We start from the raw sequence: 26895 nt of genomic DNA on the forward strand, positions 1-26895 counted from the left end.
CTGGTGTCTGTTTAGAAATTTGTCCTGAGGTAAACAAAAATTTAAACAATTAACCTTTAAGGTTAATTGAACACTATCTTATGATGTCTATTTTCTATACATTCCATGCAAGAATCCCTAGATATTAAAAAAAAATTGAGCTAGATGCAGATACTAGCAATTAAGAAGAAAGTTTTGCATACACAAGCACATCCAATTTAAAATGCTATCTGTCAGTCATCCTGAAGGATTGAATGTGCTGAGATGTGGCACCCAACCTCTTTGCTGCAGAGTTTCATCTGCCTTGTCAAAGGTGGGGACACGCCACTGGTAGAACCTGGCCCTACATTCACACTGAACCCCATTCTCAAACCCTTTCTTCTGATGAACATCATCTCTACTCTCCTGTTCACCATGGCTGCTACAATGTACAGTAGTGCCAGCATCATTCATAAGGGTGCAGTTCAGTCAGCTCCAAGCCCTTAGGAGATTTGGGCATCTTCTGTGTCATGGTAGGCCAGACAGTTGTGTTCCAACTAGCTCTTAAAAAGAGCCTTTCAAAGATATATTTGGCTTCTGCTTAAGAAGCACATTCTGCCTTACCCTATCCTAGAACTGGCCATGGGTCATTAGTATGGGAGAGCTCAGAAGGAAATTAAAAAAAAAAAATTGCATGCATTGGTGCTTTGCCGTGGGTGTTGGGTCCCCTGGATCTGGACTTATAGACACTTGTGAGCTGCCAGGTGGGAGCTGGGAATTAAACCCAGGTCCTCTGGAAGAGCAGTCAGTACTCTTAACCACTGAGCCATCTTTCTAGACCTCAGAAAGGAAAGTTTTATTCTTAGTTGCTTTCTGAAGCTCTCAGGCTTTAAGCGGTGATGTTTTCTATTGGGATTTGAGATTCCACTGGGTTCCTTCAGAAGGCAGGGAAACCTGAAACCGAGAAAGCCGTGGAAGAAGAAACACAGGCCTTCAATGCCTTGAGTGAGCCAGAAACAGGAAAAGTCACTACCCCAGTTGCTTTGAAGTGAAAGTATTTATTCTTGCTCAGTTCATTCATTCTCATGTGTCTATTCAGTAGAACTTTATTGGTCTGCTAAATGTTGCTCATCATGGCTGAGTTTCTGTGTCCTGTAGACAGGACAGCCTTTGTGTTCTTATACATTGAATAATTCAGGCAAAACCCTTAGATTCAGAGATACACTGACTTTTGGTTCATGGCTTAAAATATAATGCTAACTGATCTTTTCCCTATGTGTCCATGTCCTAGACCATGTCATTTGTCCTAAATCACTAAGAACATCCAGTTCATTCGTGTTGCAAGGAGGAAAAATTAAGCAGAAGTTTGTGGATCTGGGGTAAGCACCTCCTTCTGGGAAAGTAGTTCTCCATAAGGGAAGATTAAAAGGGGGATGTTAACTTTCTCTTTCTGACCATGTGCTGTTATTGTAGGGCACCTTTGCGGAGGAATCCCAACAAGGGGAAGAAATGGAAAGAAAGAGAAAAGGAAGCCAGTAGGTTTTCTACAGGTAGCAGGTACGGGTGGGTAATTAAGAATATCCATTTCCTTCTTTAGCTAACTCCGCCCCTCTTTTGCTGTTACCCAAGATCAGTGATCTGTGTTTCTAAATCCAAGTGATGAGCCCAGAGTTGTGATCCAAAAAATTGGACCATTTGTTTATGACTATCTTTAGTTATAGTTTTGGATACATCCATTTGGTTGCTAACTGCCAAATTATAGTCACATGAACAGTTTCATTAAATACTTATTTAAATGCATCTGTGTGATATTTTAGACTTATTTCAGGTTTGTTTAGTTTTGTATTGGATTTGTTTGGTTGTTGGTTTTTGGTTTGTTCTGTTGGCCTGGCTAGTCACAATATTAATGCCTTCCCTCTTCCCACATCCTCATCTAATAGGTTAATTTTTCATTTGGCACCATGGATTTATGTGGGGAGGCAGTAAATCATAAAGCCCAAAAGCCCACATGTCTTGGATTCAATCTCAGTTCTCCTAGTTCCTGCTTTTAAATCCTGGATAAGTTGTTCAACCATCTCTGCCTGTCTTCTCATATGAGATGAGTGTGATAACACTTCTTAACTTATAAGACTAGTGTGAGCATTAAATAAGAGTGCATATGAAGCATTGTGAATGTACTTGGTACATAGGTGGTATTCAAAAATATTAATGATGACAATTTGCGGTTGTTGTTATTGCTTACTGCATACAAAATGGCTTTACATTTACCGACTTCATTGAATCCTTTTAATATGATTGGGAAAACAGATAGTGATACCATCCTCTCTTGCTGAAGACTTCCACCTTCATTAAATTTGGTCCTTTTTCCTCAGGTTGTACATAAGTCGGTGAGGACCAAGATGGGGCTTGTGCCTCCTCTCTAGGTGCCTCTTTAGCACAGTATGCCAACTCTGCTTGCCAACACATCTAATAGTAACTACAGTTCTTTACAAAGCTGAGGGATGATGTTAGCTCTCAGTGTTTCTCTTGATGTCGTAGAGCAGGAAAGAAACACCAACTCTACAAAGCTGTAAAATCACTTGGGGATCACTTGCCCTCTTCATGGGTTGTGTGCTGCTGTTTCATTGTCTCGGGAGCGAGGAGAGAGAATTTCAGATTTAATTAGTGTTTGCTAGTCTGGTTTTCACTTATGCTCTACACTGGATAAAGGAGCGAATGCCCTCCATATGGTCTGAGACGCTCAAGAAAATTAAATACATGTGAGACTACAAGCAACTTATGCAATTTAACTCTGTATGTTTTTAAAGAAGTATACAACTGTTTTGTACCTTAAAACTAAGCACTGTTAACCACACTCGGGAGAAAAATAATGAAGCCACTTCCAGGAGAGCAGGAGCTGAGCAAAGGCACAGTAGAGGGCAGCCCCACCTGGGAGATGACACTCCCCCCTTTGACCTTTCAGCAGTCAGCTGTCCTGTCCTCTTGACTTTGAGGCTTAACCCAAGAGACGCTTGAGCATAGAAGCCCACAGCAGGGAGAGTGTTTAACTGAGTTCCAGGTGTCTCTCAAGCTTGCCTTGGTGGTGTTGGTGGGTGCTGATGGTACTGTAGGAGAATCACAGTGAGTTGGAGGTGGTGTCACCAGTACGCTGGTTACCACAGTTAGGACAATTTTGGAGCCACACCTGGGCTGTGAGCTCAGCTGTCTCTTCTCTGTCTTTGTAAAACATTCATTCTTGATTCCCACTGCTAACCTGGACAGAAATAACTCTACATGTCCCAACACCACAAAATAGTTTTCAACTACAATTGTCATGTTATAGTCATCAGTAATTATTAGTAGAATTTTGGTGGGGTAAAAAGAGCTTATATAATTGAAACAGAAAAACAAGAGAAAACTTTTCTGTTTCACAAAAAACAAATTGTGAGCTACCAGAGTAATTGATAACACTAACCAGATCGGCTTCTCTTCTCCTATGTGGGTTGATGATGGACCCAGAGCCTTAAAGAAGGCGTTCTCAAGAGAACAGAATCACCATCCTGTAGGAGCTTCAGGCAGCTGGTCTCATAGGGCCCTGCAGCTAGGGGTCACATCAGCGGCTGCAGAGAGTATCCCAGAGCACTCACAGGGAAGTGTGGGGAATGGACTCGACCCCTGCAGCTTTCTCAGAAAAAGCAGCAGAAGAACATCAGAGAGAGCTAATAATCTTATCTCTTAGGCTTTTTGTCGAGTTCCCATTAGGTTGTTAGAATCTGTTGAGGTCATCAGTCAGTTCCAACCTGTACTGTTAGACTTTAAAGAGTAAGACTTTCAGTAAAGTTAGTCTTGGTTGTTGTTTTCTTCCCCACACAGTTTACTCTGCTGCGTTTCTTGTGAGGACATAATAACTCAGATACATGAGCAGCGGGAGACATGCAGAGAAAATAGATGAGGATAATGATCATAATAAATAATCCCAGGGAAGAAATATGATTTAGTGTGCACAATAGACATTATGATTTGCACAAGCACCCTAGGAGAGAGCAAGCAGAAGCAGCATCAGGTAGGCAGAGCTTGTTAACCCTTAGAGGTACACACCTGAGCTGTAGGATCAGCCATAGCCCATCCTGAACCATAGAGTGGTGAACACTGGTTAGTGGTCAGTGAAGTACCTGCTTACAGCACCGTTGAGAAGTCCCAGTTTAGATTGAATGGACAACCGTGTGTGTGTGTGTGTGTGTGTGTGTGTGTGTGTGTGTGTGTGTGTGTGTGTCAGATAAATGTAGATGATGTTGGGGAAGCGACAGGGAAGGGAGATGGCTCTCTTCTTTGGAAATGAACGTGCATTTACCTTCCAAGAATGGACAGTGAAAAGAAGCCTGAGAGGCAGTCCGAGGTAGTGGTACTGACTTTGCCTTAAGTGTGTCTGTCACCTTGACTTCCGACCAAATGTAAGTGCATGGCATTAACTTGCTTTCTGTCTCTCTGCTCCGTCTACTATGGCTGCCGCTGTCAGCTGGGGTTACTGAGCTGCTCTACGGCGAGGTGTGCCATAATGGAAAAGGCAACCTCCTTCAGAAACTTAGTGTGAAAAAGGAAAGATACACATCTTAGTCTTTGTTATCAATTATATTTTAAAACACTTTAGATTTGGAGTTGTAGATATATTTACTATTAAAGTTAGTTTAACTATATCTTTTCATGTGGTTACTAAAAAATTTCAGTTTATACATGTAACCCACACTATGAGTCTATTATATGGTGCTGGTCTGTATGGTTCTATGAAAAATGAATGTTTCTTCGATTCTAAATCATTATTATGTTGGCCTGTAATTAATATGTCCATTCTTTATTAATATATATTCTACTCTGACTCTCAAAATACTTTGTTTACATTCAGAAGTATGTGTTTTGTAACATAATTTATTTTAGAAGTAAACTACATGGAGAAAAGTAAGATAAAGCAAAAAAGTATAGTTAGTACCTAAACTGCATCATCTTCAGCAACAGCTTCATAGTAATTATCATGTTAGCTTCTCAGTGAAAACCAAGGGCATAAGTCAGAGTTCAAAACCTAAGTTCAAAACTCAGCTATGCTACTTATTTTAGGCAAGTTATTTAACCTATATGTGCCTCAGTTTTTGTCTGAAAAAAATGGACTCGTACATATTCCTCATGTAACCGTCTACAGACTTTTGGAAAGTCTATGAGGGGTGATATTTCAGTCCATGTTAATTCTCTAACAAGTACACATTGCGATCGTCATCATTTCTAATATTTAGAGAAAGTTTGTTTGGAAGGAAACAAAGCATTCCCTGTGTGTGCTATGCTGGCAGACTTGTCCATCCAAGGATGACTTTCATGATATCTTGGAAGGCAAGAGGTAGATTGTAGTGCAGGCAATCCTTCATAGATGATATTTCTCTCAAAACCTTTGGATAGATTATGGCATGCCAGGGAGTTTGAGATTTGATCCTATGACAGGTGCCTGGCTTTGCCCTGCTGCTGGGTAAGGCAGAGGCCTCCTTGACGGCCATTTGAGCTGAATGGCTACACACCATTAGCAGAATGGGGATTGAGGTGAATGCATGAGTGGATTTAGGAAAACACTTCATTTGTTTTTGGGCTGCGCCCAGAGAGAGTGCCACTGGGAGGTGTAGAGTCCTCTTTGCAGGACTTGGGCTAGTTGATAAAGTTATTTAAGAACAAACATGGAGGTTAGCTCAGTGTCAGTCTTCTTGGAGTTGGAGGAAAAAAAGGGGGACAGGCAAGCTAGAGGTCTCGGCAGCAGCTGGGAGAAGAGCTGGAAAGAGGAAAGAACAGGAAGATGTGACATGGAAAACATGGGGGGAAAAAAGAACCCCTAGCCTTTGTTCCTTGTAAGGGTGCACCCTTCCCAAAGGGTGATGTGGCCCTCTGCATAGAAGCTGCACGTCGTCCTTTCAGAGCAGCCGAGGAGGAAGTACTTAGCCATTACACTGTGCATGTGGCTCAACTGTCTTCAGCTAGGAGGTGCTGTGGCTAGCCCTCAGAGTGGGCCTGAGAGTGGGGAATGCAATCAGTGTACGTGCTGGCTTCCTTAGCTGCAGTCCAGAAAGGGGTTGGTAATTGTGTTCTCTGTCATTGGTATCTCCGTCCACTTCATGGTCAGTTGGAAGCCCCTGCCCTTGGTCCATCTTTAACATTGCCTTGGTTCCAAGAAGCTTGTGCTTCTTCATCCCTTACGCACTTGACCCCTGCTGTTCTGTTTTTAATCTAGCAATGGAAAGCCAGTGCTTGAAGATGAATTAGAAGCAGCTTGGAGGTTTCCCATTATTGTGATTGAAATCTGCCTTCTTTTAATTCTTTAATTTCCTATCTAGCAGGTTATTACGACCACTGATCATGCCATTTATCTCAAAGGAAGCTGACAGATTGCTGTCACGTGTCCCAATTGGGCTTGGAGGGAGAATGATTTCGCCTCTCTCTTTCTGCCAGACCTCCCCTGTTAAGAGTACTCACCTTTATGCTGCCTCTAAGTCACAGCATGGCTCTGGTAGAGCCAACTGACAGCCTCCAAGGGGCCCTCCAATGGCTCTACATGTCAGCTTCAGAATCTGAAACTCAAAGAAAAAAGTACATTCTTAACAAGGAAACACTTTTGAATGAAGTTTTTTTTTTTTTTTTTTTTTTTTTTTTTTTTTTTAAAAAAAAAGAAGTCTTGGGCTGGGGATATAGCTCAGTCATTAGAGTGTTTTTCTGGTATGCATGGGATCCTAAGTTTCACCCCAGTTCCTAAAGTGGGTTCAGTGCCCCATACCTGTACGCTCAGTGCTTGGGAGATGGAGGCAGGAGGATCATAAATTCTAAATCATTCCCTATGCTACGTAGCAATTTCAAGTCCAGCTGGGAGTTCCTGATACTCTGCTTCAGAACTAAGAAAAACTTTGATTTAAACTTCCTAGATTAAATTTGTAACTGTAAGGAGGACTTTAAGCATCATTGCTCTTGTCAGTTTGGTTGACTTACATATAAAAACACAAATGTAAAATGAGCTTTTGTGGGCTGGAGAGATGGCTCGGGCAGTAAATTACCTGCCACACACGCCTGAGAACCCGAGTTTAGGTCCCTGACCCCCATGTGAAAGCCAGGCTTGGCAGTCAGGTCTAAAACCCAAGCACTGAAGGAACAGAGCCATGTGGATCTCGAGCTCCCTAGCTACCCAGCCTACGCAAAGGTGAGCCCCACATTCAGTGGGAGACCCTGTTTCAAAAGAGAGAACGTGACAGTGGCAGAGAAAGACATCTGATATTGTCCACCTTTGCCCCTCCACACACACACACTACATCACAGGAAGGAAGGAGGGACGGAGGGGAGGCGGGGAGAAAAAAGAGGTTTAGGTCACTAAAGTGAATTTAAATTTTCAAGAGTGTATCTCAAATGCAGAGTGTATGATTAACATACCTAAGGTTCTGGGTTTAAACCCAATCACCACAATTAATGAAAATAAAATTGTAACAGAACCAGAAGGCACATTTTGCTCAGATTTAGAATAGCAGCAGATTTATTGTCCTGAAATTAACATCTGTTTTGAGAGCATTGGATCTACGTGATCCTTTTGCAATTTCAGCTTAAAGCCTGTAGAGGAAAGGGAATAGTTGGATCATCTCCTGGGAGCTAGGGCTGAACCATCTACTGTGATTCTAAGATGGACTCTTGGCTGCTGATCAGAAATTCCGACCAGAGCTCTGGATCTGGGAGCAGATGTCCAGGGTGACTGAGCCTGAGTGCCAGATGGACACGTGTTTCTGATGCTCCCCACCAGGACCTCTAAGTTCCCTGTGGGTGGATCTGGCCTCACAACCTCAGTTTCTTCAGTGAGTTCTTAGATCCTTTCAAAATTATGTCATCTGACTTAAATAAGCAGGAGTCTGCACACATTCCTCTTGTTACAGCTCTTACAATCTACATAATTCTGTGCTTCTTAATACTCTTTCTGCCCAGCAGTTTATGAACTGCAAATGGTATTTTGATGATATCTTACTAGATTCTGAATACTTCATATACCGTATTTGCAGAATTAAAACAAAAAATATCACTATGGATATTTAACTGGAAAAGCTGATTTTTAGGGTGCTATCCCCAGGATAAATGGGTTCCAGAATATATGTAAACAAGTTAATTACACTAGAAAGGTATTAACCATAAACCATTTGACTACTAGGAAAGGTTAATCCAATGACATCTTTGACTTATGGAAATTAAATTTGATGACAATTGTTTCTTCTAGTCCCTATCAATAAAGCACGTAAGGATGTACTATGGCAGGGACTTGTGATTCTCTGATATATATTTCTTAATGATAAGCCTTTGGTGTATAAGCTACCACAGGTGAAGGCTCCTCTGACCCTCTGAAAGTCATATTCAGATCCATTAAAAATCCATTCTACTAATCTTGATTTAGAAGAGAGGGGAAGAGGGGGGAGAGGAAAGAAAGGGAAGGAGGGAGGGAAGGAAGAAGGGCAGAAAGAAGGGAGGGAAGGAAGGATATTATATTGTTCCAGACATTTTCTCCACAAAGTGAAACAGACAGTAAGAGGCAGTCAAAACCGAACTCCAGCTACCAAACCCTTTCTGCTCCTTCGAAGGCTCAAGAGTTCAGTTTATCCAGGAAGAAATTGGTGTTGGTTTTAGGGAACAAGCCTGGTAGGCAGTTGCATCTATAATTTTAAAATAATAGAGTACTGGATATCTTAATGAATATTCTATTACTCTAGGTCCAAGCAAGTGGAAGCGAGTTCCTTTCTTTGAGAAGAAAGGTTGCACACAGGGGTTAGTTACACAGTCATGGATTTTTAAAGCTATAAGTAATAAATAATGGAGCTAGAAGAGAGACACAGCAGGGCACCGCCAGACTCATGGAGAGCTAAAAACAAAACAAAACAAAACAAAACTCCAGAATCTACCAGATTGCTGCTGTGGCATGATGGTTGTTACCCTGGAAGTGGGCTACCATTGCTTCCTCCCAGCTCTTCCTCAACTTTCCATTGTCTTTGTATCTAAGGCTGCAGAAAGAGAGCCTCTGTCAGAGGCTGGGTTCCATGACCTTGTTCACCTCTATAAGAACAGCATGACTTGTAGACCCATCCTCAGTGCTGTATGTACATGTTCATACTCTTTATTAGTCTTAATATTTTCCTGGGATCTTCAGATTTTTTTCAACTGTTGCTTGCCCTAGTTTGGATTCCCTAAAGTGCCTTTCAAAGGAAGCCAGTGAATAGCAGCATTTTGACTCTCTGCCCTTTATTCTCCTTAAGGTCATGGTAGTGGTCTAGAACCATTATTACAAAGATTTTGGAGCAGGATGAGGTTGTCATGGTGTCCTTAGTTACAAAGCTTTCTCGTCAACTTCCTGACAGTGGCTATCTAGTTAAGAACTACCACACTCAGTTCCTTTGACTCAGCATTGTCCAGCCAAAAGAGAGTATGACCTTCGGGACCATCTTTTCCTTAGATGTGCCCAGTCTCTAAGGCGTGGGACTGCGGAGAAGATGTCCCTGTGTTTCTGAACAGACTATTATGGGCATTTTTACTGGAATGTAGGGACTTAGCTAAAGACAAGCCCTAGAAGTTGAGTGAATAGATGATGAGAGCCCCAAAGAGCAGCACAGGGTCACCTCTTAGTGGGGAGTAGGAACAGACAGAATGATGGAGCTCCTAGAGTCAATCCCTGCGCTACAACTGGAGTCTCTAATCTTATCTCTACCCTAGAAGGATTTATTAGTATGTATTTACATTCTAACTGGGATTGTTTGCCTTGTGGAGATAAGATTTCCTCCCTTCTCAGAGAGGGGTGATGAGGACACTGTCTGTTTGCTTTATTGCCATCCAGACTTACATTTCCAGAATCCTTCACCTCAGTGTAAACTGAGGGTGTGGTAACTTCTAGGACTAAAGCATCAGAACCTATAAAGGGAAACTGAAGTGTAGAGCCAGGAAGCGATTTTTCACACATGATCACTGATGTGCTCTGGTCTGTAATGACTTGCATTGTATTTGCATTCATTGTAATCATAATAAGCAAAGATGGAGCTATTTAAGAGTCAACTGAGACCTGTGTAAAAATACCAATCCCGGGTCAGCTTCCCTTCTTTCCTCCTACTTCTGAGTTGTGAATCTAACAGCTGTACCAGCTTTACTTGGTCCATGGGCAAAGAATAAAAAGTTCCCCCTCCAGAGCACAAGGCCCCTGAAAGTGTGCTCTGGGCTTGGTTATTGTACTCTCCTAAGGGGTGATAAGTAAGTAGATTAAGAGTACAAGATTTTCCATTTAGTTTAAGCTTTAAGATGAAGTTCAAGGTCAACCTAGCTCTCCTTGATTTCTGCTACCCTTGAAGACACTCTACTCCCCCATACACGTTTTAAAGATGCTATAACATGATCACGTCTTCTGGTTCCTTGTATGTGGCCATCAGTTTTATTCACCCATCCTGCTGTGTCAGTTTTACCAGAACTTCACAAAGGTTTCTGTTCTCCTTAGCTATTCTTACAACCTTTCCGTCTGTATATCGCCTCCAGTCTACAGGATGAGGATTGTTGCATTTGGTTCTTGTGTACTATTTGGAAAAAAGACAGAAGCTTTAAGATTTTATGGTGTTTATATCAATTTGAATTATATTTCTAAGTGGGCTTGAGATGAGGTGTAAGGAGACTGGGATTCAGCATAAACGAGGGTTAGAAAGTATCTAAGTCTGTGGTCTCAAGGCATTTTCAATTGAAGGGGTTCCTGTTGTCATAGTAGCAACGGCTTCCATCTAGTATCATTGGTCCAGTGACACTGAGGTTCACCTCTTCCAAATGTACACAAGCATTTTCTTTCCAGCTCCTACACAAGTATTTTCACTTCACCAATAGATAAACACAAATATGAAAGTACCTACATTAAGTTTAAAAAAGAAAAACTGTTTCTCAGCTGCCTTTGAATCTTTAAATATTTCTAGACCTGAACGTTTATACTTTAATGGCTTCCCTGGCTCTTTAACAAAAGTTAATCTATTTAATTCATAGCAGTCACATGTGAGATACATCAGCATATTTACTTGGGACAGTTTGGGACAGAGGGACAGGGAAAGCCACACACTCAGCTTCCAAGTGGCCCTATACTCCTCCTGTGAAAAGACACCGAGCTTCTGACGAAAAACCAGTAAGCTGCATGTTCTGCTTAGCATAACACGTGCTCTAAAATTTCCAAATCACTGAACCTTTCAGTCATAAGTGATGGAAGCACGAATCCAGATGTCGGCAGGAGGAGCGCTGGTTCTGAGCTAGTGTGACTCATTTGATGGCTGTCCAAGACATCGGAGATGTCAGAGACTAAGAGCAGTCTCGGAAAGGCTGCGCCGCTCTCATTTGAACTCATCCATGTGTACTTAGGAAGGCACATTTAGTGCAATTTTGCCAAGGAAATAGCCATTCAAAACAATTTGTTATCATAGATTCCATTTAAATGCAAAGAAGGTAAGTATTAAGGCTAATGCTATTGCCCAGAGTATTACATTTTTACTATCCTAAATAGAACAGGTACTCAGAGTTTTACCTATGTAGAGAGTCTCTTTGGGATTGGGTTCAATATGTCTTTTGCCATTTCTTTGTCTAACATGCCCATTCTTTTCACACCACAGGATCTTCAGAAGCAAGTTGGAGAACTGGAAAGCCAAGCCTTCCCCTGCGGCTCAGGCCTCCACCCGCTCTCCTTGCATGCCTTTCTCATGGTTTAACGAAAGCCGGAAAGGATCCTATTCCTTTGGGAACCTGCCTTCAGTTCCAAGTCCCCTTCAGCCTTCTCCTGAGACATTAATTTCAGATAAAACAGGGTCCAAGGTAGACACCAGTGGACTAAAAAAGCTGACAGGAAAGCCCCCAATCCTATCTCCTCTTGAATTTTGGAAGGCCTTCTCACCTGTGTGTACACCCTGGATCTCAGGAGCAATGTGCTAACACTGCCTTAGGCATGCATGGTGTTTCCTTTGTGGGGCAAAAACGCCTCACCTAACTGGCACCCTCTTTAATACTGTTCTGTTCTAGCGTGTGCATTTCTCTTCGATTTGTCTGTCATTTCACTTTCCGCTATTAAATCTCAGGTTCACAGTTAAGCCATGCTGGGAAAGAGGCATTCAGATGCTGAAACAGTTTGGGTTTACAGATATTTACTAAGTATTCTTCTTTAAATTGCATTATGAAACTCTTTTGCTGTGCTCATCAAGGTTTACTGGAAAATAGATAAATTTGGGCCTGACTGTCTTCAATACATTTAAATGAAACAAACAGAAACCTTTGGCATGTAGCACCTTACTTACTTTTTGTATCAAATCTACTTTTGGTAGAACGTGCGGAGCACTTGTTCTAATTCTGTCACCAGAGTTCTTTACCGTTAGCAGAATTAGGAATGATCTTCATGGCTGTGATGCATTTCAGAATGCATGACGGATATTTCCAGCATGACACTGCAAACCTTCTCTAACACTTTACTGAAACACATGGTGGCTAACCTCCGAGTTATTTGGTCTCCTTTTCTCTGTGTTCACTCTTCTATCCCAAACAGAAATGTGTGGTTAATCTTACTTAAACGTTTCTTTCCTTGAGGTCAGCAGCTCAAAAGGTTTTGCCTGAGGGGCTGGAGGATTGCATCTCCAGTGAAAATACCAAGGGTGATGTTTTGGGTATAATACCTTGCGGCTTGAGTGTTCTACCAGCCTCCCTCCTTTTTTGAAGATTTATTGAATCTTAGAGTTGCTTTGGTACTAAACTCTCTGGTCTCCGGCATGGTATTTATTCTCAATAACCAACTAAACCCAACGCAAAGGAACCTAGTAGAAATAACAGTCCAGTTCCTAGAGAAGTGCCATATGAAAGAAAACAGTGTTGGGCAGTTGCTTAGAGTTCCTGGGAATCTAGCCATTCAACAAGTAGTGAAAAAGTTTTGGTCATAATCAACCTTTTGGGCCTTGTTCTGGGACTAAAGTTTCACTTGAGTGATTCTAAAATTATCTCACACTAAAGAGAGTTCAATATACGATGTTTTCACAAGTGAGGCCATTGTCAAGTTGTTTTAACATCTACTAAGTGTGTTAAAGGAGTTCTGGGGAATTGATTTCCCCGCACTCCCCCTCCCTAACCCCAGGAGGTGATGCAGACTGTGGGTCTGTTCGATACTCCAGTCTCTGGCTTATATTCCAACATGTAACCAGTGTTGTGTTGTCAGACTATGCCCTCCTCCAGAACTCATCACTCTGAAGGGTACATCCAGGAGGGGACCTGTCACTTCTCACAGTATTTATCACAGCCAGCCACACGCCATCTTTCCCAGGGGCACTCCAGCTACCTTGCTGATATGAATTGCCATCTGTTCTGATAACTCAGCCTCTCCACGGCATCTTGTGTTCCTACTTATTCTGTTGCTCATCACAATTAGGGTCAAAGCAGATGGGCTTATTAATATCACTCCTCTGATCAGTTACAGAGGATAATGAATTCTGTGCCCTTGGAGAGAAACTGAAAAATCATTTCTCTGCAACACCTATCCTTGTATCAGATGGAGAAAATGCCCAGGATTACCAATCAGTCTCAAAAGGTGTCACATCCTCTACTGCTGCCCAGTTGAAGGCCATCATCACCAAACCAAACTCTTCTAAAGAAAATTGATTGAAATGGAGCAGTTGAGGACTTGGAAGCATGGCTGCCTCTAGTTCCCTTTGTGTATTTGTGTAACATGGTTTTATTTGTTTTTACAGAATTTCACCTTCAATGACGACTTCAGTCCAAGCAGTACCAGCTCAGCAGACCTAAGCGGCTTAGGAGCAGAACCCAAAACACCAGGGCTCTCCCAGTCCCTGGCACTGTCCTCGGATGAGGTACTGGAGTGGCACCATGGCAGAACTGGGTTTTTATGTCACACAGTTCCTCCATGTCCCACTATAGGAAGATACTTGAGGGTAGATTTAGCATAGAAGTCATCAGCACTGAGGTTTCATGTTTAACACAAGGTCCTTATGATTCCAGCCCTCTTCAACATTAAAGAAAAGTATAGTTTCTGAGCCCTTGAAGCTTCCCAGGCATCCATGTATATATATATATATATATACACACACATGATATGGAGGCAAGGCGCTGGAGAACAAGACTAGATAACAGTTTAGATCACTTGGAAGCTGTTTATTATCCACCCCTTTCCCCAGGCTTTTGACAGTCCTCTGACCGTGATATGCCCCCAGTTGAATCATTGCAACCAATAGGCAGAGTTCTGGAAAGAAAATAGAGTAAGACTCATTTATCCAGATGCTAGAGTGAGAATTAGCATTGCTAAGAATTACCAGAAAGTATGTATGCAGGAGAGAAGCAGAAATCTATGTTGGGATTGACTAGTTCTAAAAACTGGGGGGGGGGGGGGGGGGGGCAGGAAATAATGTAACATTTTATGTTTGCTCTGGTTCTTATTTCTTTCTAACATGAGTTTTGTGCACCCAAACTCCGTTTCTTCCTTTTAAGCTTTTCTGGTCATGGTTTTCTAGCTGGGCTTGACTTTGATGTAATAGAGTGCACTGTGGATGTTGTGTGTCCCATTTATGTAACACTTTTCTTCTCATTCTTTTGTTGCTACTCACCCAGAGCCTGGATATGATAGATGATGAGGTGAGCTGTCTGTGGGTTGTGTGTGGTGCCTTGTCTGATTTGAACCTGCTTTTTTCTCCTTACAAATGACTTAGGAACCCAACACTACAGGACACTGTCTCTGTGGGGCGGGGGGGGGGGGGGGAGATTGCACTTGTTTACATCTTACTTGAGAGGTGTTCCTGGATCCAGAGGCTCTAAGTCCCACCTCCAGAGTCCCTCATTTATCTCCCATAGCCATTACCTGACATGGTCCACTCTTCTCCGTATCCTCTGCCTTCCCCTCAGCGTACAACCTCCTTTCTCCTCCCGTTCTTCAATAGCTCACCAGGGTAACTTCTGTCTTTCCTCTGAGCCCTATCACGACTTCATCTTCTCTCAGCTTAGTGGTTCTAGGAGCTCTCCTGCCTCTTTGCACAAATAAAGGGCATAGTCTAGAGTGGACAGAACCTGGAGTTTGCAGTCAGTCTCTTGTTAAGCTCTGCCGCTCACTAATGTGTTGTCTAAGAGGGATCATGTAATGTTAACTTTCTGAGCCTGTTTCCTCATGTCTTAAAAGTGAGTGTGGAGGTTAGTGCTCTACCTTTCTCACAGGTTTGCTGCCTGCTCAGATGAAGTAATGACTGTAAGTTTCCAAAGGCTTGGGGGCTTTAAGACCTTTTTCTATAAAGTGAAGGAGACAATATTTTTAATGCATTCTTAATGTAACTTTAGTGTCTTCTAAAAGGATAAATTTAAAGTGATGTATTGAATATAGAAATCTATGAAATATTTATTTTCTACATCTGGTAATATCTCTGTAGTTATATATTATAAAATCATCAGTGTTAGTGTGTAGTTTTTTAATTTTTAACTTCCTTCATATGTAATGGTACTTTATTTGTGGGATATTTTTAATTTTCCATCGACCGGAATCACAAGGTAATAGACGTTTCTTCTTAACATAGGTAGAACTATTATCATTTTATGATTTACAAGTAAATACGGCTTTGTAGCTTGAGAAATTCCTTTGATGGCATCATATGAGCCATAGTGCTTAGTCCTTTAACAACACTGCGTACATTCCTGCCTTAGATCCTTGATGAGGGGCAGTCTCCCAAGCACAGTCAGAGTCTGAATCGGGCCGTTCATGAATGGAGTGTGCAGCAGGTTTCTCACTGGTTGATGAGCCTAAATCTGGACCAGTATGTGTCTGAATTCGGTGCCCAGAACATCACTGGGGAGCAGCTCCTGCAGCTTGACGGAAGTAAACTGAAGGTAAAGAATTCTGTGTCTGTGTTAGGTCACCAGTTACGCGCATTACTTGTAGCACCTGACATGTTTTCCTTAGCTGAGAGTGATCTGCATATCCATGTGGTCATTTTTGCCACTACTCAGCAGAGAAGATACTGAATTATTTCTCAGTAGAAAATGAAGCTCCAGGAAGTTCATCAGGGGTTCTGACTCAGGATAGGCTGCTGAGCAAGAGAGTTAGGGACCCTTTCCTTTGCTTCCCCTGGCAGCGCATGACCTCTTTTTAACACCACTCCCTTCTCATTGGACTGTTAAGTTTTAGTAATGGCCGGTATGAATCTTTCTTTGTTGGTTTCTCTTCCATGCTCCCCCTCCTACCCACACTTGAAAACTGAAATGACATCCCCAGCTTCCTCCCCAAGTCTATGAAAGCCATGCCTCCCTGTCTCCTCCACTGTGCCTTCATTTCCGCTCCTCCAGCTCATCTCTCTGAGAGACTGAGGTGGCACCCAACCCTGTGGAGGAAGGGCAGAAGGAGAGTACAGGCCGTCCCACACAGCCCTCCCCACTGCTGCAGGCCCCTGCGAGGCTGATGGATAGATGAGTGTCTCTTGACAGTCTTTGAAAAGGTTAGAGATCAATCAATAGCTTGTGAATATGAAGGCCCCATCGACAAGGCTGTCCCTGGTGGGGAGACGGATGCATCCTGCTGTTGATGCTGAAGGTCATGGAACATTTAAAGTACACAACCATCTCCCCTGATTCTGAATTCTAAGCTCACCCAGCAATCTCATCATTATAATCGGGCTTCCTCTCTAGGTCCGCCTTTGGGGAGACAATGGCTACAGAAATACTGACGTGGACACCCTGGCCCCAAAGACATTTTTGGTTCTTATTGTAAATAACTACATTGGCAAAAGAGAGGCCATTTCACTTCTTCCTGCCCTTCTTGGAGCCTTCTGTGACAGCAGGTGCTCTCTGCTACCCTTTGAAGATATTGATGAGTTTAGCAATACTTCAGCGGAAGGTTGAAGAAGCAAGATCATGCCCTTTTTATTTATTCGCTCATTAGTCACCAATTTGGAAAGCATTTTCTTAATGACTCCTGGAGTGTATTTTGAAAGAACTTGAGAGAACAAAGCACAGATCCTCCCTGCACACAGAATTTAGCAAGTGCAGTCTGCTTTCCCTTAGCTCTGACCTCCTCATCCTATGTTTAACTAAGGTCGTGAGATTAAGCACAGTGTGATGTTTTCCTCATCATAAGCAAAGAGGTCAGCAGTTTTTCACATTCAGTTTGTACGTGTGTTTCCTTTGTAGGCTCTTGGAATGGCGTCATCCCAGGACCGAGCGCTGGTTAAAAAGAAACTGAAGGAAATGAAGATGTCTCTAGAGAAGGCTCGAAAGGCCCAAGAGAAAATGGAAAAGCAGAGAGAAAAGCTGAGGAGGAGGGAACATGAGCAGATGCAGAGGAAGTCCAAAAAAGCAGAAAAGATGACGTCCACAACCGAGAACAACAGTGAGCAGTGAGCCCTAGTCTCCTCCAGTAGATGGGGAAGCTCGAGGGAAGTCCCGCCCCTTCCTGGCCCCCTTCTACTGCAGAGGAGGAAGAAGAGACTGATGGGAAAATGCCACTGTAGGCGGTTTAAAGAACTGTGTGTTGGAGGCACTCTTAATTTTAACCTCCTAAAACAACCCCAAGCCACCTTTGGTTTATTAACAAACCAGAAATACCATTTTTATCTTCTACTTAACCAACATCCTGTGCTGTGTTGAGCTTATGGCGCCACTTGGAGAACCAGCCTGACCCAGCCAATGAGAGCAGGACTCACTCTGGTGTTGTGAGTGGAGCACCCAGAATTTTCAGTGAGAGGCCCTGAAACTGAGATAGTAGCCCTGGTGGTTTATATGCAGAGATGAGGGAGCTGCACTGTTTCCTGGGTTCAGATTCTAGTACAGTGTGTAGGAAAGGCTCCCCTCCATTCTGACTGTACAGCGAGTCAGTCCTGTTATGGGAATGTGGGTGCCCAGCACATAATTACCAAATGGGAGAAAGAGCAAGCATGTTGTTCCATGTGCTGGGAATCAAAAAGAGAGAAAAATAGTAGCTCTTTGTTAACTGTAGAAGAAATGAAGAAGCCTTAAGAACACAGCTGTGGGTGTACCAAGGGGCTTGAGAGGTAACATTTTCCTCCATGTATTGCTGAACAAAGAAGAAAAAGGCGGAGCATAGAGCAGCCATGGGTGTTGAGATCTGCAGTTCCGTCTGCCAGCACTACCAGCCCAGGGTTTCAACGGCACTGACAAACACAGTACAGCCCCTCCCTCCCAACAAACAGGACAGGAAATTGAGTTTAAGGAAAGAACATTTTCAGGTTTCCTCTCCTGGGACACACTCTGGCTGGTCTTCAGCCTGCCTATGACACAATCAGGAACTTGTCACAGATTTTCTACTCAGAATTTCCCAAGTGGGCTCGGTTAGTGTTTTAACAAATGTACTTTTAAGAACTTAAAACTAGAAATACTGGTTGGAGATTGAGATTTGAGTAACAGTCAACCAGAGAATTTTTTTTTGAGCACACACAATTCTTTCTGTGAAGGACAACTGTCAGTTACAATTTAGAGACATTTTGAATGACTTTTAAGCAGTTCTCTTCTGTATTCTAAAGATTTCCAGGCTTGTTTAGGACATGGGGTGGACTTTAGCAGTATAAGATCTTATGCTTAAGACCAGTACTAAGGATTCCAGTGTTGACCAAGCACAGCTGAGTGCAGGAGGCTGGGGCAGGAGGGGGAGAAACTTGAGACATTTCAGGTCGTGAGGGTTTTACTTGTTTGCTTGCTTTAGTTTTGCTTCTTTTACTTATGTATCTAACTCTCGTTGCTGCATTGACTCCAAAACTGACGTCATCTACTTTATGATGGACAAATTTCAAAGTAGAACTAGAGGCCAGATGAATTCTTGGGCGCATATTTTCCTTCCTTTAAAACTCCACCAGGCCCTTCTGTCCACAGCCCTGTGCATATCTCCTCTGGATGAGCAGGTATGCAGAGCCTGCCGCTGCAGAGTTACTACAGGCGTCTGTGGGGATAGGACTCCGCTGCCTGAGTGGCCTTGCCTTGAATTGTAACATTGTGACTTTTCATTTTTATTGTTATTTTTGAAACATAGGAATTCTGAAATTATCTGTACTAGAAACTTCCTCTTGTTCTTTCTCCCAGGGCCTACTTCCTTTTCTGGCCCAGAGCACTTGTGTTAAGTTTTGGTCCTTTGGAAACAGACACACTTCAGTCTTCAGCATGACACGGGAGTAGCATAGTGCTCTGTAGTCACCAGACCCATTTCATGGTTCTTGCTTGGGGTCAAGTACTGAGTACCTGTGTATGTCTTCAGATGTCTGATGCTTTGCCACTTATTAATATTTTGAAAAACCAAGAGACACATTACTGAACTAAAAATTCAGCAAACCTTTCCTAATACCAGAAGACTAACAAATATCAGGCAATGCTAATGCTTGCTATTGTAAATTTTAGCCATTTTTCTTTTCTTGGGGGATGGGATGCGAACCTGGATTGCACTGGAAGCTTCTTTGTGTTCATTTATAAGAGTGAAAACAGAAGGATGATCATTTTAAGTTGTGTTTACACTTTGATGATATTTGAAATTGAATGTATATATTGGAAATGTCTATAGTTCATCTCTGCCTGTAACTTAAGATCTCTTAGACTGCATTTCTTAAATACAGTGTTCTTACTGCAACTTAATGAAGACTTCAGTGCCCGGGTCAGTGTTATCTCACAGTTACAGATCAAGTTCATTCTCTTTGCATCATTTAGTTTGTATTTTGACCATTTTGATCTTTAAGTTAAATGATCACAATCTTAGACCAAAATGAATTCTTTTAACATTGCTACTTAAAACTGGCAAAAACGTAAAAGGCTCTTGATTGTATTGCTGAGCAAAGGATAAAACATAAGCTGGTTGATCCAGTCTGAAAACAAAGTGAAGGACCTCAGACCTTGTGAGCAATTTGTTTCCTGTTAGCTCCCTTATTGACTGTGGTGCATGATCATAACCGAGTTTCCAATGTCTTGCACAATTCCTGCTTTAATGCTGTAGTTTTCAGGGTTTATACAATTTAAGAGAATTGTCGCTTTGTGGACATTAAATGTTTTTGGAAGGTTTTCAAATTTTCAACAAATGAACAAAAACGGGAATATCTGCTTACTATGAACTGTATTCCAGTGAAGTATTCACTAGGACTCTATCAGTCACCAAGAGTGTTTTTGGGTACAGGTGATGTTTGGGCATGGGGGTACATGGTGAGACCCTGCCGTAGGTAGAGAGCACTATAGGAATAGAATCTGGGGCAGGGTTCCACTAAAGAACTTTGTAATGGATTGCTGCACTTAAGACCATCTCCTTAAAGTGACTCACACTTATGTAATCATTTTTCTTTCCTCTCTGGAATGTGAAGAGTCCTGTTAGTGTGGAAACCACGCTTTATCCACTTTAGTGCTCTGACGAAGCCTGCCTTTACTATCGTGACAGCAAAACTCTTCTCCAGTCATCTGTCATCCTTTAGCTAAGACTGACATGGACCCGCTAATGTAGACTTTTAAAATATCACAGCAGTTTATGATTACAGTATGACAGGAGCTAATGCCAAACCCAGCTTCCAACAGGCACAAAATGTGTTCCTTTATTTTAGGAAATGAAGTGGCTGAGGAGAAGTGGGGACTCCTGCCACTGTCCATGCCAGACAGTATTTACCCAGGATCTTAAAATACCTCAGGCCTAAGCTGCAAGAATGTCCACAGGTCAGCCTGGATTGTACTGAAGATGAGGAAGTCTCTTCTAGGGTCTTTGTCCAATAGGATTAACCTGTGCCTGAAAATTATGTAAAAAGTAAACAAATTGCATTTATACAGTTATTCTAAGTCATTTATAAACATGAAAGGCTAGATAAATTTGAGGAGGACCATCAACATTTAACAAGGGTGTTTAAGACAATTCTGAAGGAGGGAGGGCAAATGATTCTAAAAGAAACTTCTATACATGGGATGCATATTTCCCCTTCATACACTGAGATATTTAGAGTTACCAAATCCGCTCGAGGAACTAAAGGCTCTTCCCATAGAGCTGGCGATCAGGAGCATCTGGCTTTAGGGGACAGGCCTCAGCAGGAGCATGCCACTTGCTGCCTCACTGAGACCCTGTCTGAGTGAAAAGGTAGTTAGGAGATGACAGAACTAGCTTTCGTGTGTTTTCTTACTTACAGTGAGTCGGGGCTCTACCTGTGTCCAGTTCTGAAAGTGAGATTGTGGAGGTGAAGTCCAAGATTAAAGCATCTCTACTTTATTCCAAAGTTGTCCTCACTGTGATAGGACAAAGAAGGGGGTAGACTCAAAAGGAAACAGCGTTACAGGAAGTCTGTTTTACCGATTCGGTCCTGACAGACCGAGTGTGCTGGCTGAATTTGTTCGCATTTGTCTGGAGTATTTAAGGTCCCGTGGAATTTAATCTTGATCCAAAACATTGGAGAAAAATAACACAATAGAAAACACGTTGTAATAACTTGGAGAGTAGCATTGAAGAAGCTGGATTGAGCAGTTAGAGGACAAAGGGAAAGCCTACACAATAAGCCTCCCCTGCTAAGTGACACCAGTTCCATTCATGGGAGGCCTGCCGTCCTCACCTGTTTGTGCAAGGATGTCTGTGTGGAATTGTAAGAGCATGTTTGTTACTCAAGACTCAGATCTATAAGCACCTGGACCTGTTTCTGTATCCTCAGAGTAGGGGGCAAAAGAAGCTCCATGCTTCCCAGCCCTTGACCCTACCCACCCCCCAGACCATTAGGGATCCAGCGATGTGCAAGACATAGGAGTACGAGAGTAGGAGAGCCAGCCACAAATTCTCACTTATGTGCATGCCACTCGTGTGGGTGTCAGAACTGTGTGTGACTGTGTCCCCTACCTTACACACATATATACCATAAGCACGTGGCATAAAAATATACTATACATGGACGACAGTGATGTTAGTTAGGACCCTGGGCTGTAATCATAGCCTTATTGCCACTTTTTGTGTTGTGTATACATTGAATGGCTCATAGATTTTAAGAGATTTTTTTTTAATGTAAGTATACTACTAAATGCACTTACGCTTATAAATGTTTATATATTTTGGTAAAACTGATTTATTAGATCTTTGGTATCGTATTTTAGTAAGATAAATTTTCCTCAAAGGTTTGATTAATGCTTTGATGTCAAGATTGCACTTTTTTTTTTAGTTAGAAATCAGAAGATATTATGCAGCTTTGGGCATTTTCAACTGCAGATTGCAGTTTTCTAGACTAAAAATTGCACTGTGTGTTCTTGTGTATCAGCTCTCACTTTAAAATGAGATCTTCAGTAGCTTATGTCACTAACTACTGGCTCTCTGGTAGCAGTATTTCTGTCATGTGACCACTATTTACTTCCTATGCCATCAGCTTGCAATGGCATTTTGGTTGCTACCAAATATAACACAATGGGTTATGAGTCTATGTTGTTGGAAGGTGTGTGCGTCCATTTGCTTCAGCTATTTTATGCATACACACAAGTTTCATGTTAAGGATTTAAGCATTCATTCATGAAAGAACAATTGGCCAGAAATACCTTAAATTGTCTTTACAAAAAAAGCAGCTAGATAACACCTCCCAAGTGATTCTCAAGCTAGATAACACCTCCCAGCAACATCAGGTTCAATCAATGATTAATAAAATCTCTAAACATACATGCGTATACACTCCTTAGTATTACTTAATGTCATAACTACTGCTTCTGTATTTTTTCAATGATATTTTGATGAAGCCACTTGTACATCTGCTATATATCATTGACAAGACTGGGCAGCTGAAAAGCAGAAGGAGAATAAAATTCTGTTCTACTGTAAGATTTGATTCGTTTTCATCTTTCTTTGTATATTGCTAAAGGGAAAGTGGTCTGAAAAGCATTTGAGTCTGGTAAGTATGGGTAGCATATTAACTGAAACTCTTAGTTTGTACATTTTTCTGTCTGATTATTTGCATGGGAAAAACAATAGTGCCACATCTGATCTGTTCTTTGGTGCTTGATTAGCGTGTGCTGTTTCATATGGCATCCCTTACTCTTTGGTTTTCAGAGGCTTTCAAAGCAAACCATACCATAAGCGGCCCATTGTTTTCTGACCATCAAAAAATACCTGTGATTAAATTTAATTTGTTAGTGTAAATAAATTTCTTGCCAATGAGTATTATTGTTGTTAGATAATGAATGCAATAAAAGGAAATACAGTGATCTGTCAGAGTATATGTTTCTTTCTTTTTCCTCTTCCATTTCCACCTTCAACTAAAACAAGCCCTGACTGGGCAGACCTGCATTAACTGTCAAAACATATCTATCCATCAAGAGCAAAGTGCACATTTTTCATGGAAATGAATCTAAAAATAAGTTTTAACTCTGGCAAAGTGTAAATTGGCAGCTAGAATTACCCTTGAAAGCACAATTATGGAACTGGGCATAAAGTTAAAGAGCAGGGCCTCCAGCTGGAGCCTCCCTGTCCACCTCTTCCCCTGTCTCTCCACCGTCACTTCACCATCACGTTTCCAGTGCCCATCAGCCAGAGAAAGGTGGATGACAACCCATTAGCAGTCAGTCTCACATAACGAGAGGCAAGCTGTGAAGGAGGCAAGTCCAGCCCAGTGCACCGCGTTATTTTAAGACATTTTCATCCTAAGATCTCCAAGACTAAGAAAGCTTGGATGAGACGACTGAAGCCTATTTCCTACATTCTGTCTCAGCCTCACAGAATAAGCGAAGGGAACTGTTTCCCCCTGCACGGAATGCATGTTAAAAACCCCTCACCAAAGTCTTGGGCAATATTGAATGGGTGCCATGGGAAATTGGATAGCTTCATTTTTATTTTCTCTCTTATTGAAAAATCAGCTTGATTCACCAGTAAAAAAGGAAGAGGATGTAGTCATTTCCCTGAAGGTGTGATGAAGGCTAGCTAGTCAAGACTTTTTTTTTTTTTTTTTTAAGAAGTATATGAGGTTTGCTGTCTTAAGTACCACATTCATTGATAGTCATAACTGTTGTTCTAAAGTCAAGCCTCCTGGACTGTGGATAGCTGGTATTGCTGACTAACTGAACACTCACAGACATCTGGTGTCTTACTAAACTGACTAAAATCACTTCAATCTCATTGTGACGAAAGCGGTTCTTTTATAAAAATAATTTTTTTGTTATTATTTTGGTTATCTTAAGATCTTACTTCATAGCCTAACTTGGCCTAGGATTCATGATCCCACTGCCTCAGTCTCCTAAGTCTAGAATTAGACATACATCATGATGCCTAGTTCCAAAAACTGTTTTTGTTTTGTACTTCCAATTTGTGGCCTTAAATGATAGATTTTTGACAATTTTTCAGTTTCTTACAAACTCCCACAAACAAACAACCCCCCCCAAAAAAAAACCCAAAATACCAGATAAATGCCATGGCTATTATCTTAGAAATAGTTCATCTCTAAACTGGCTGCTTTAATGTCCCAAAGAAAGAATCCAGCACTGAGGTTCTGTCTTCAAAATAGACAACTAATAATATAATCTCTTGCTTCATAACCAACATAAGAAAAGTGATATTTTCTTCTTAGTCATGTCTCTCAATAAATAGCCAAAGGTTGTTGATCTTCCTGTTTTTAAGTCTGTTTATCATCCTTTTTTTTCAGTCTCCACAGCAAGTTAGAGTAGGTAAAGCCAAACAAAACAAAAACCAAGAAAACAAAACCCATCCCTGGCACTCAGTGCCTGTGGAATCAGTTGCAGACTACTCCTGAATCTAGTCATGACAGAAGAAGTGAATTCCTCCATTCTTTGGGACAGTATAAACAGAATGTATAATATGTCAAGACAGCAGAAACCATATTTCAATGTGAGAACCTCTCCAAGGATCTTCTGAGTCTCCTACGTGCCATAACTATGGGAAAACGGAAAAGCCCAGTGAAAAAGAGAGAGGGTGACTGTGACTTCTATTTCTGGAGGAAGTCACAGAGAAAAGGGAAAAGCCAGGAGTCAGGCAGTGCGTGCTGGCCCATCCGTTGGCTTCATGAGGTATTGAGAGTTGTCTTCACGATGACATTTGTGTGACCCTGGGAGTCCCTAAGTCACCTAAGAGTCCCCAGAGTTGGCCAAACTCTCTTGTTTTCTTAAGGAAGAACAGTGAAGCAGAAATACACGCACGCACATACGCACGCACGCACGCACGCACGCACGCACGCACAGGTTTTCAGGGATTGTGTGTGTTACAGGGAAAGTGTGTTTAGAATTACATACAAGGTATTACTGATTTTTCCTAATGCCTTGACAAACAGCCTGGTATAACTAAAAGGGGCAAGAAACCTTATTTTGGAGGGCTAGTCCACATCTGACTCCACTATCTCTTGGCCTTCAGTAAGACAGCAACTCAGCCCCAGAAGCTGGTGCGGACCCACCTCACAACCAACAGGAAGCAGAGAGAGGCAGCTCTCCCTCCCAGTGACATCCTTCCATCAGTGTGGTCCTATCTCCTACAGTTCCCAACACCTCCAAAAGTCCCTCCCCCAGCGGAGGACTAAACATAGAGCATACAAGCCAGTAGGAACAGTTCATCTTCAAACCATAACACAAATCATGTAGACTTGACAGATTTATCCATTTTGGTGAAAGAGTTTTTATTGATAAATGAAGTCTTCAAGTAGTTCAAGACTAACTTTAAAGAACCCCTTGCTGTTCACATCTGCAGCCAGTAAACACTCCCACACCTTCTAAGTTTAATGTCAACATTCATTGGTCAGCAGAGATCACTGGGATAGGCACCTTCAATATGGAAAACGATTGAAATAATGGACTCATTGTCCATGGCGTGGTGCAATCAGCTTGTCACAGATCACAGTAAAGAGCTCTGTGGAACACAGTGCCGATAAGCAGTTTTCCTTTATACACAGAGGCAACTGTAGTACCTTGCAACACTGTGCCATTTTCTGCATAAACTACAGTTACTTTAGGTTCTTCTGATAGAATGTTCTGGATTCGAATCACCTATCAAAGAAATAAGATGAAGTTAATACTTTTGTTTAGTCATTTAAATCAGCTTTAAACTTGAAGTTTTTTCCCCCTTAGCCACATTATCTCATATAATTGTGTTCTAAAATTATTTTAAGATAACTCTTTCATCATGTGTGATTGGTCAAGTTTTGGCTACATGATCTTTAACAACAGTAGGGAGTATATGAACACACATGGGTAACGTAGGGCATATAAGTAAGCAACACAGCCTGGATATGAGACCTTAGGGCATAGAAGGGAACACAGTAATATGGGGGAGGGGGAGTTAGATAGTTGCCTGACTGGCATTAGGCCTGTTCTGTGCGTTTTCAGATAAATTAGGAACGTGGATGCTCACCCTGAAATTTTGTTTGCGGGTAAGTGGGGAGTCATGTTTTGATTATTTGGTCTGTTGGTTGATTACCTATGAGACAGTCTTTGTACATACCTGAGGCTGGCTTTGAACTTGCACTCCCTGCCTCGGGCTTTTGAGTGCTGGTATTATAGGTGCATATGCACCACTATGCCTTCAAACGTCTGGTTTTACAATGTAGACAAAGAAACTTGAAAGTCTGACCCAAGAATCCACCTATCTGTAGCATACTTATGCACTCTTTTGAGTTTAAGGTCCTGCCTCTAAGTAGAAAAGATTTTTAAGTTTTATTTCCTTTACTTAACTGAGAAATTTAGTTACATTATTACTGACCATGTATTTCAATTCATGTTAAATTCACCATATGGCATAGCTAGTGCTTGGTCCTTTGGGGTAATAAAGCAAATCTATATAACAAAACCTAATATGGAGGGTGTCTTACTGAGGCAGGGGACATGGGTCAAGTCTTGGGGCTTTCCTTTCCCATTTGTGCCTTCACTGGAGAATTAGATGGGTGAGACCAAATTACTTCTAAATTCTCTTTGACAATGATAAAATACTGTGACTTGGAGAAAGGAAACATATATCACAGAACACCCACT

The 26895-nt window shown here is 41.8% G+C and overlaps 2 protein-coding genes across 3 annotated transcripts in view; one reads left to right on the forward strand and one right to left on the reverse strand.

The window, feature by feature from the left end:
• The window catches only part of Ppp1r9a (protein phosphatase 1 regulatory subunit 9A), a 268157-nt gene extending 245404 nt beyond the window's left edge, over positions 1–22753 (forward strand). The window contains exons 13-19 of one of the 2 annotated variants that reach the window (XM_059257348.1): positions 1250–1337; positions 1432–1515; positions 11598–11796; positions 13707–13826; positions 15658–15840; positions 17137–17335; positions 20529–22753. In XM_059257348.1, the coding sequence (XP_059113331.1) occupies positions 1250–1337; positions 1432–1515; positions 11598–11796; positions 13707–13826; positions 15658–15840; positions 17137–17335; positions 20529–20602 (947 nt within the window). In that variant the 3' untranslated portion in view covers positions 20603–22753. The remainder of the gene's footprint in view (positions 1–1249; positions 1338–1431; positions 1516–11597; positions 11797–13706; positions 13827–15657; positions 15841–17136; positions 17336–20528) is intronic. The other variant, XM_059257349.1, reaches the window with a different exon arrangement.
• A 2829-nt stretch (positions 22754–25582) lies between these two features.
• Positions 25583–26895, reverse strand: part of Pon1 (paraoxonase 1) — a 29317-nt gene continuing 28004 nt past the window's right edge. The window contains exon 9 of the mRNA XM_059256503.1: positions 25583–25914. Coding sequence (XP_059112486.1) covers positions 25756–25914 — 159 coding nt within the window. The 3' untranslated portion in view covers positions 25583–25755. The remainder of the gene's footprint in view (positions 25915–26895) is intronic.

This window comes from Peromyscus eremicus, chromosome 3, assembly GCF_949786415.1.
Source record: "Peromyscus eremicus chromosome 3, PerEre_H2_v1, whole genome shotgun sequence".
NCBI lineage: Eukaryota > Metazoa > Chordata > Mammalia > Rodentia > Cricetidae > Peromyscus > Peromyscus eremicus.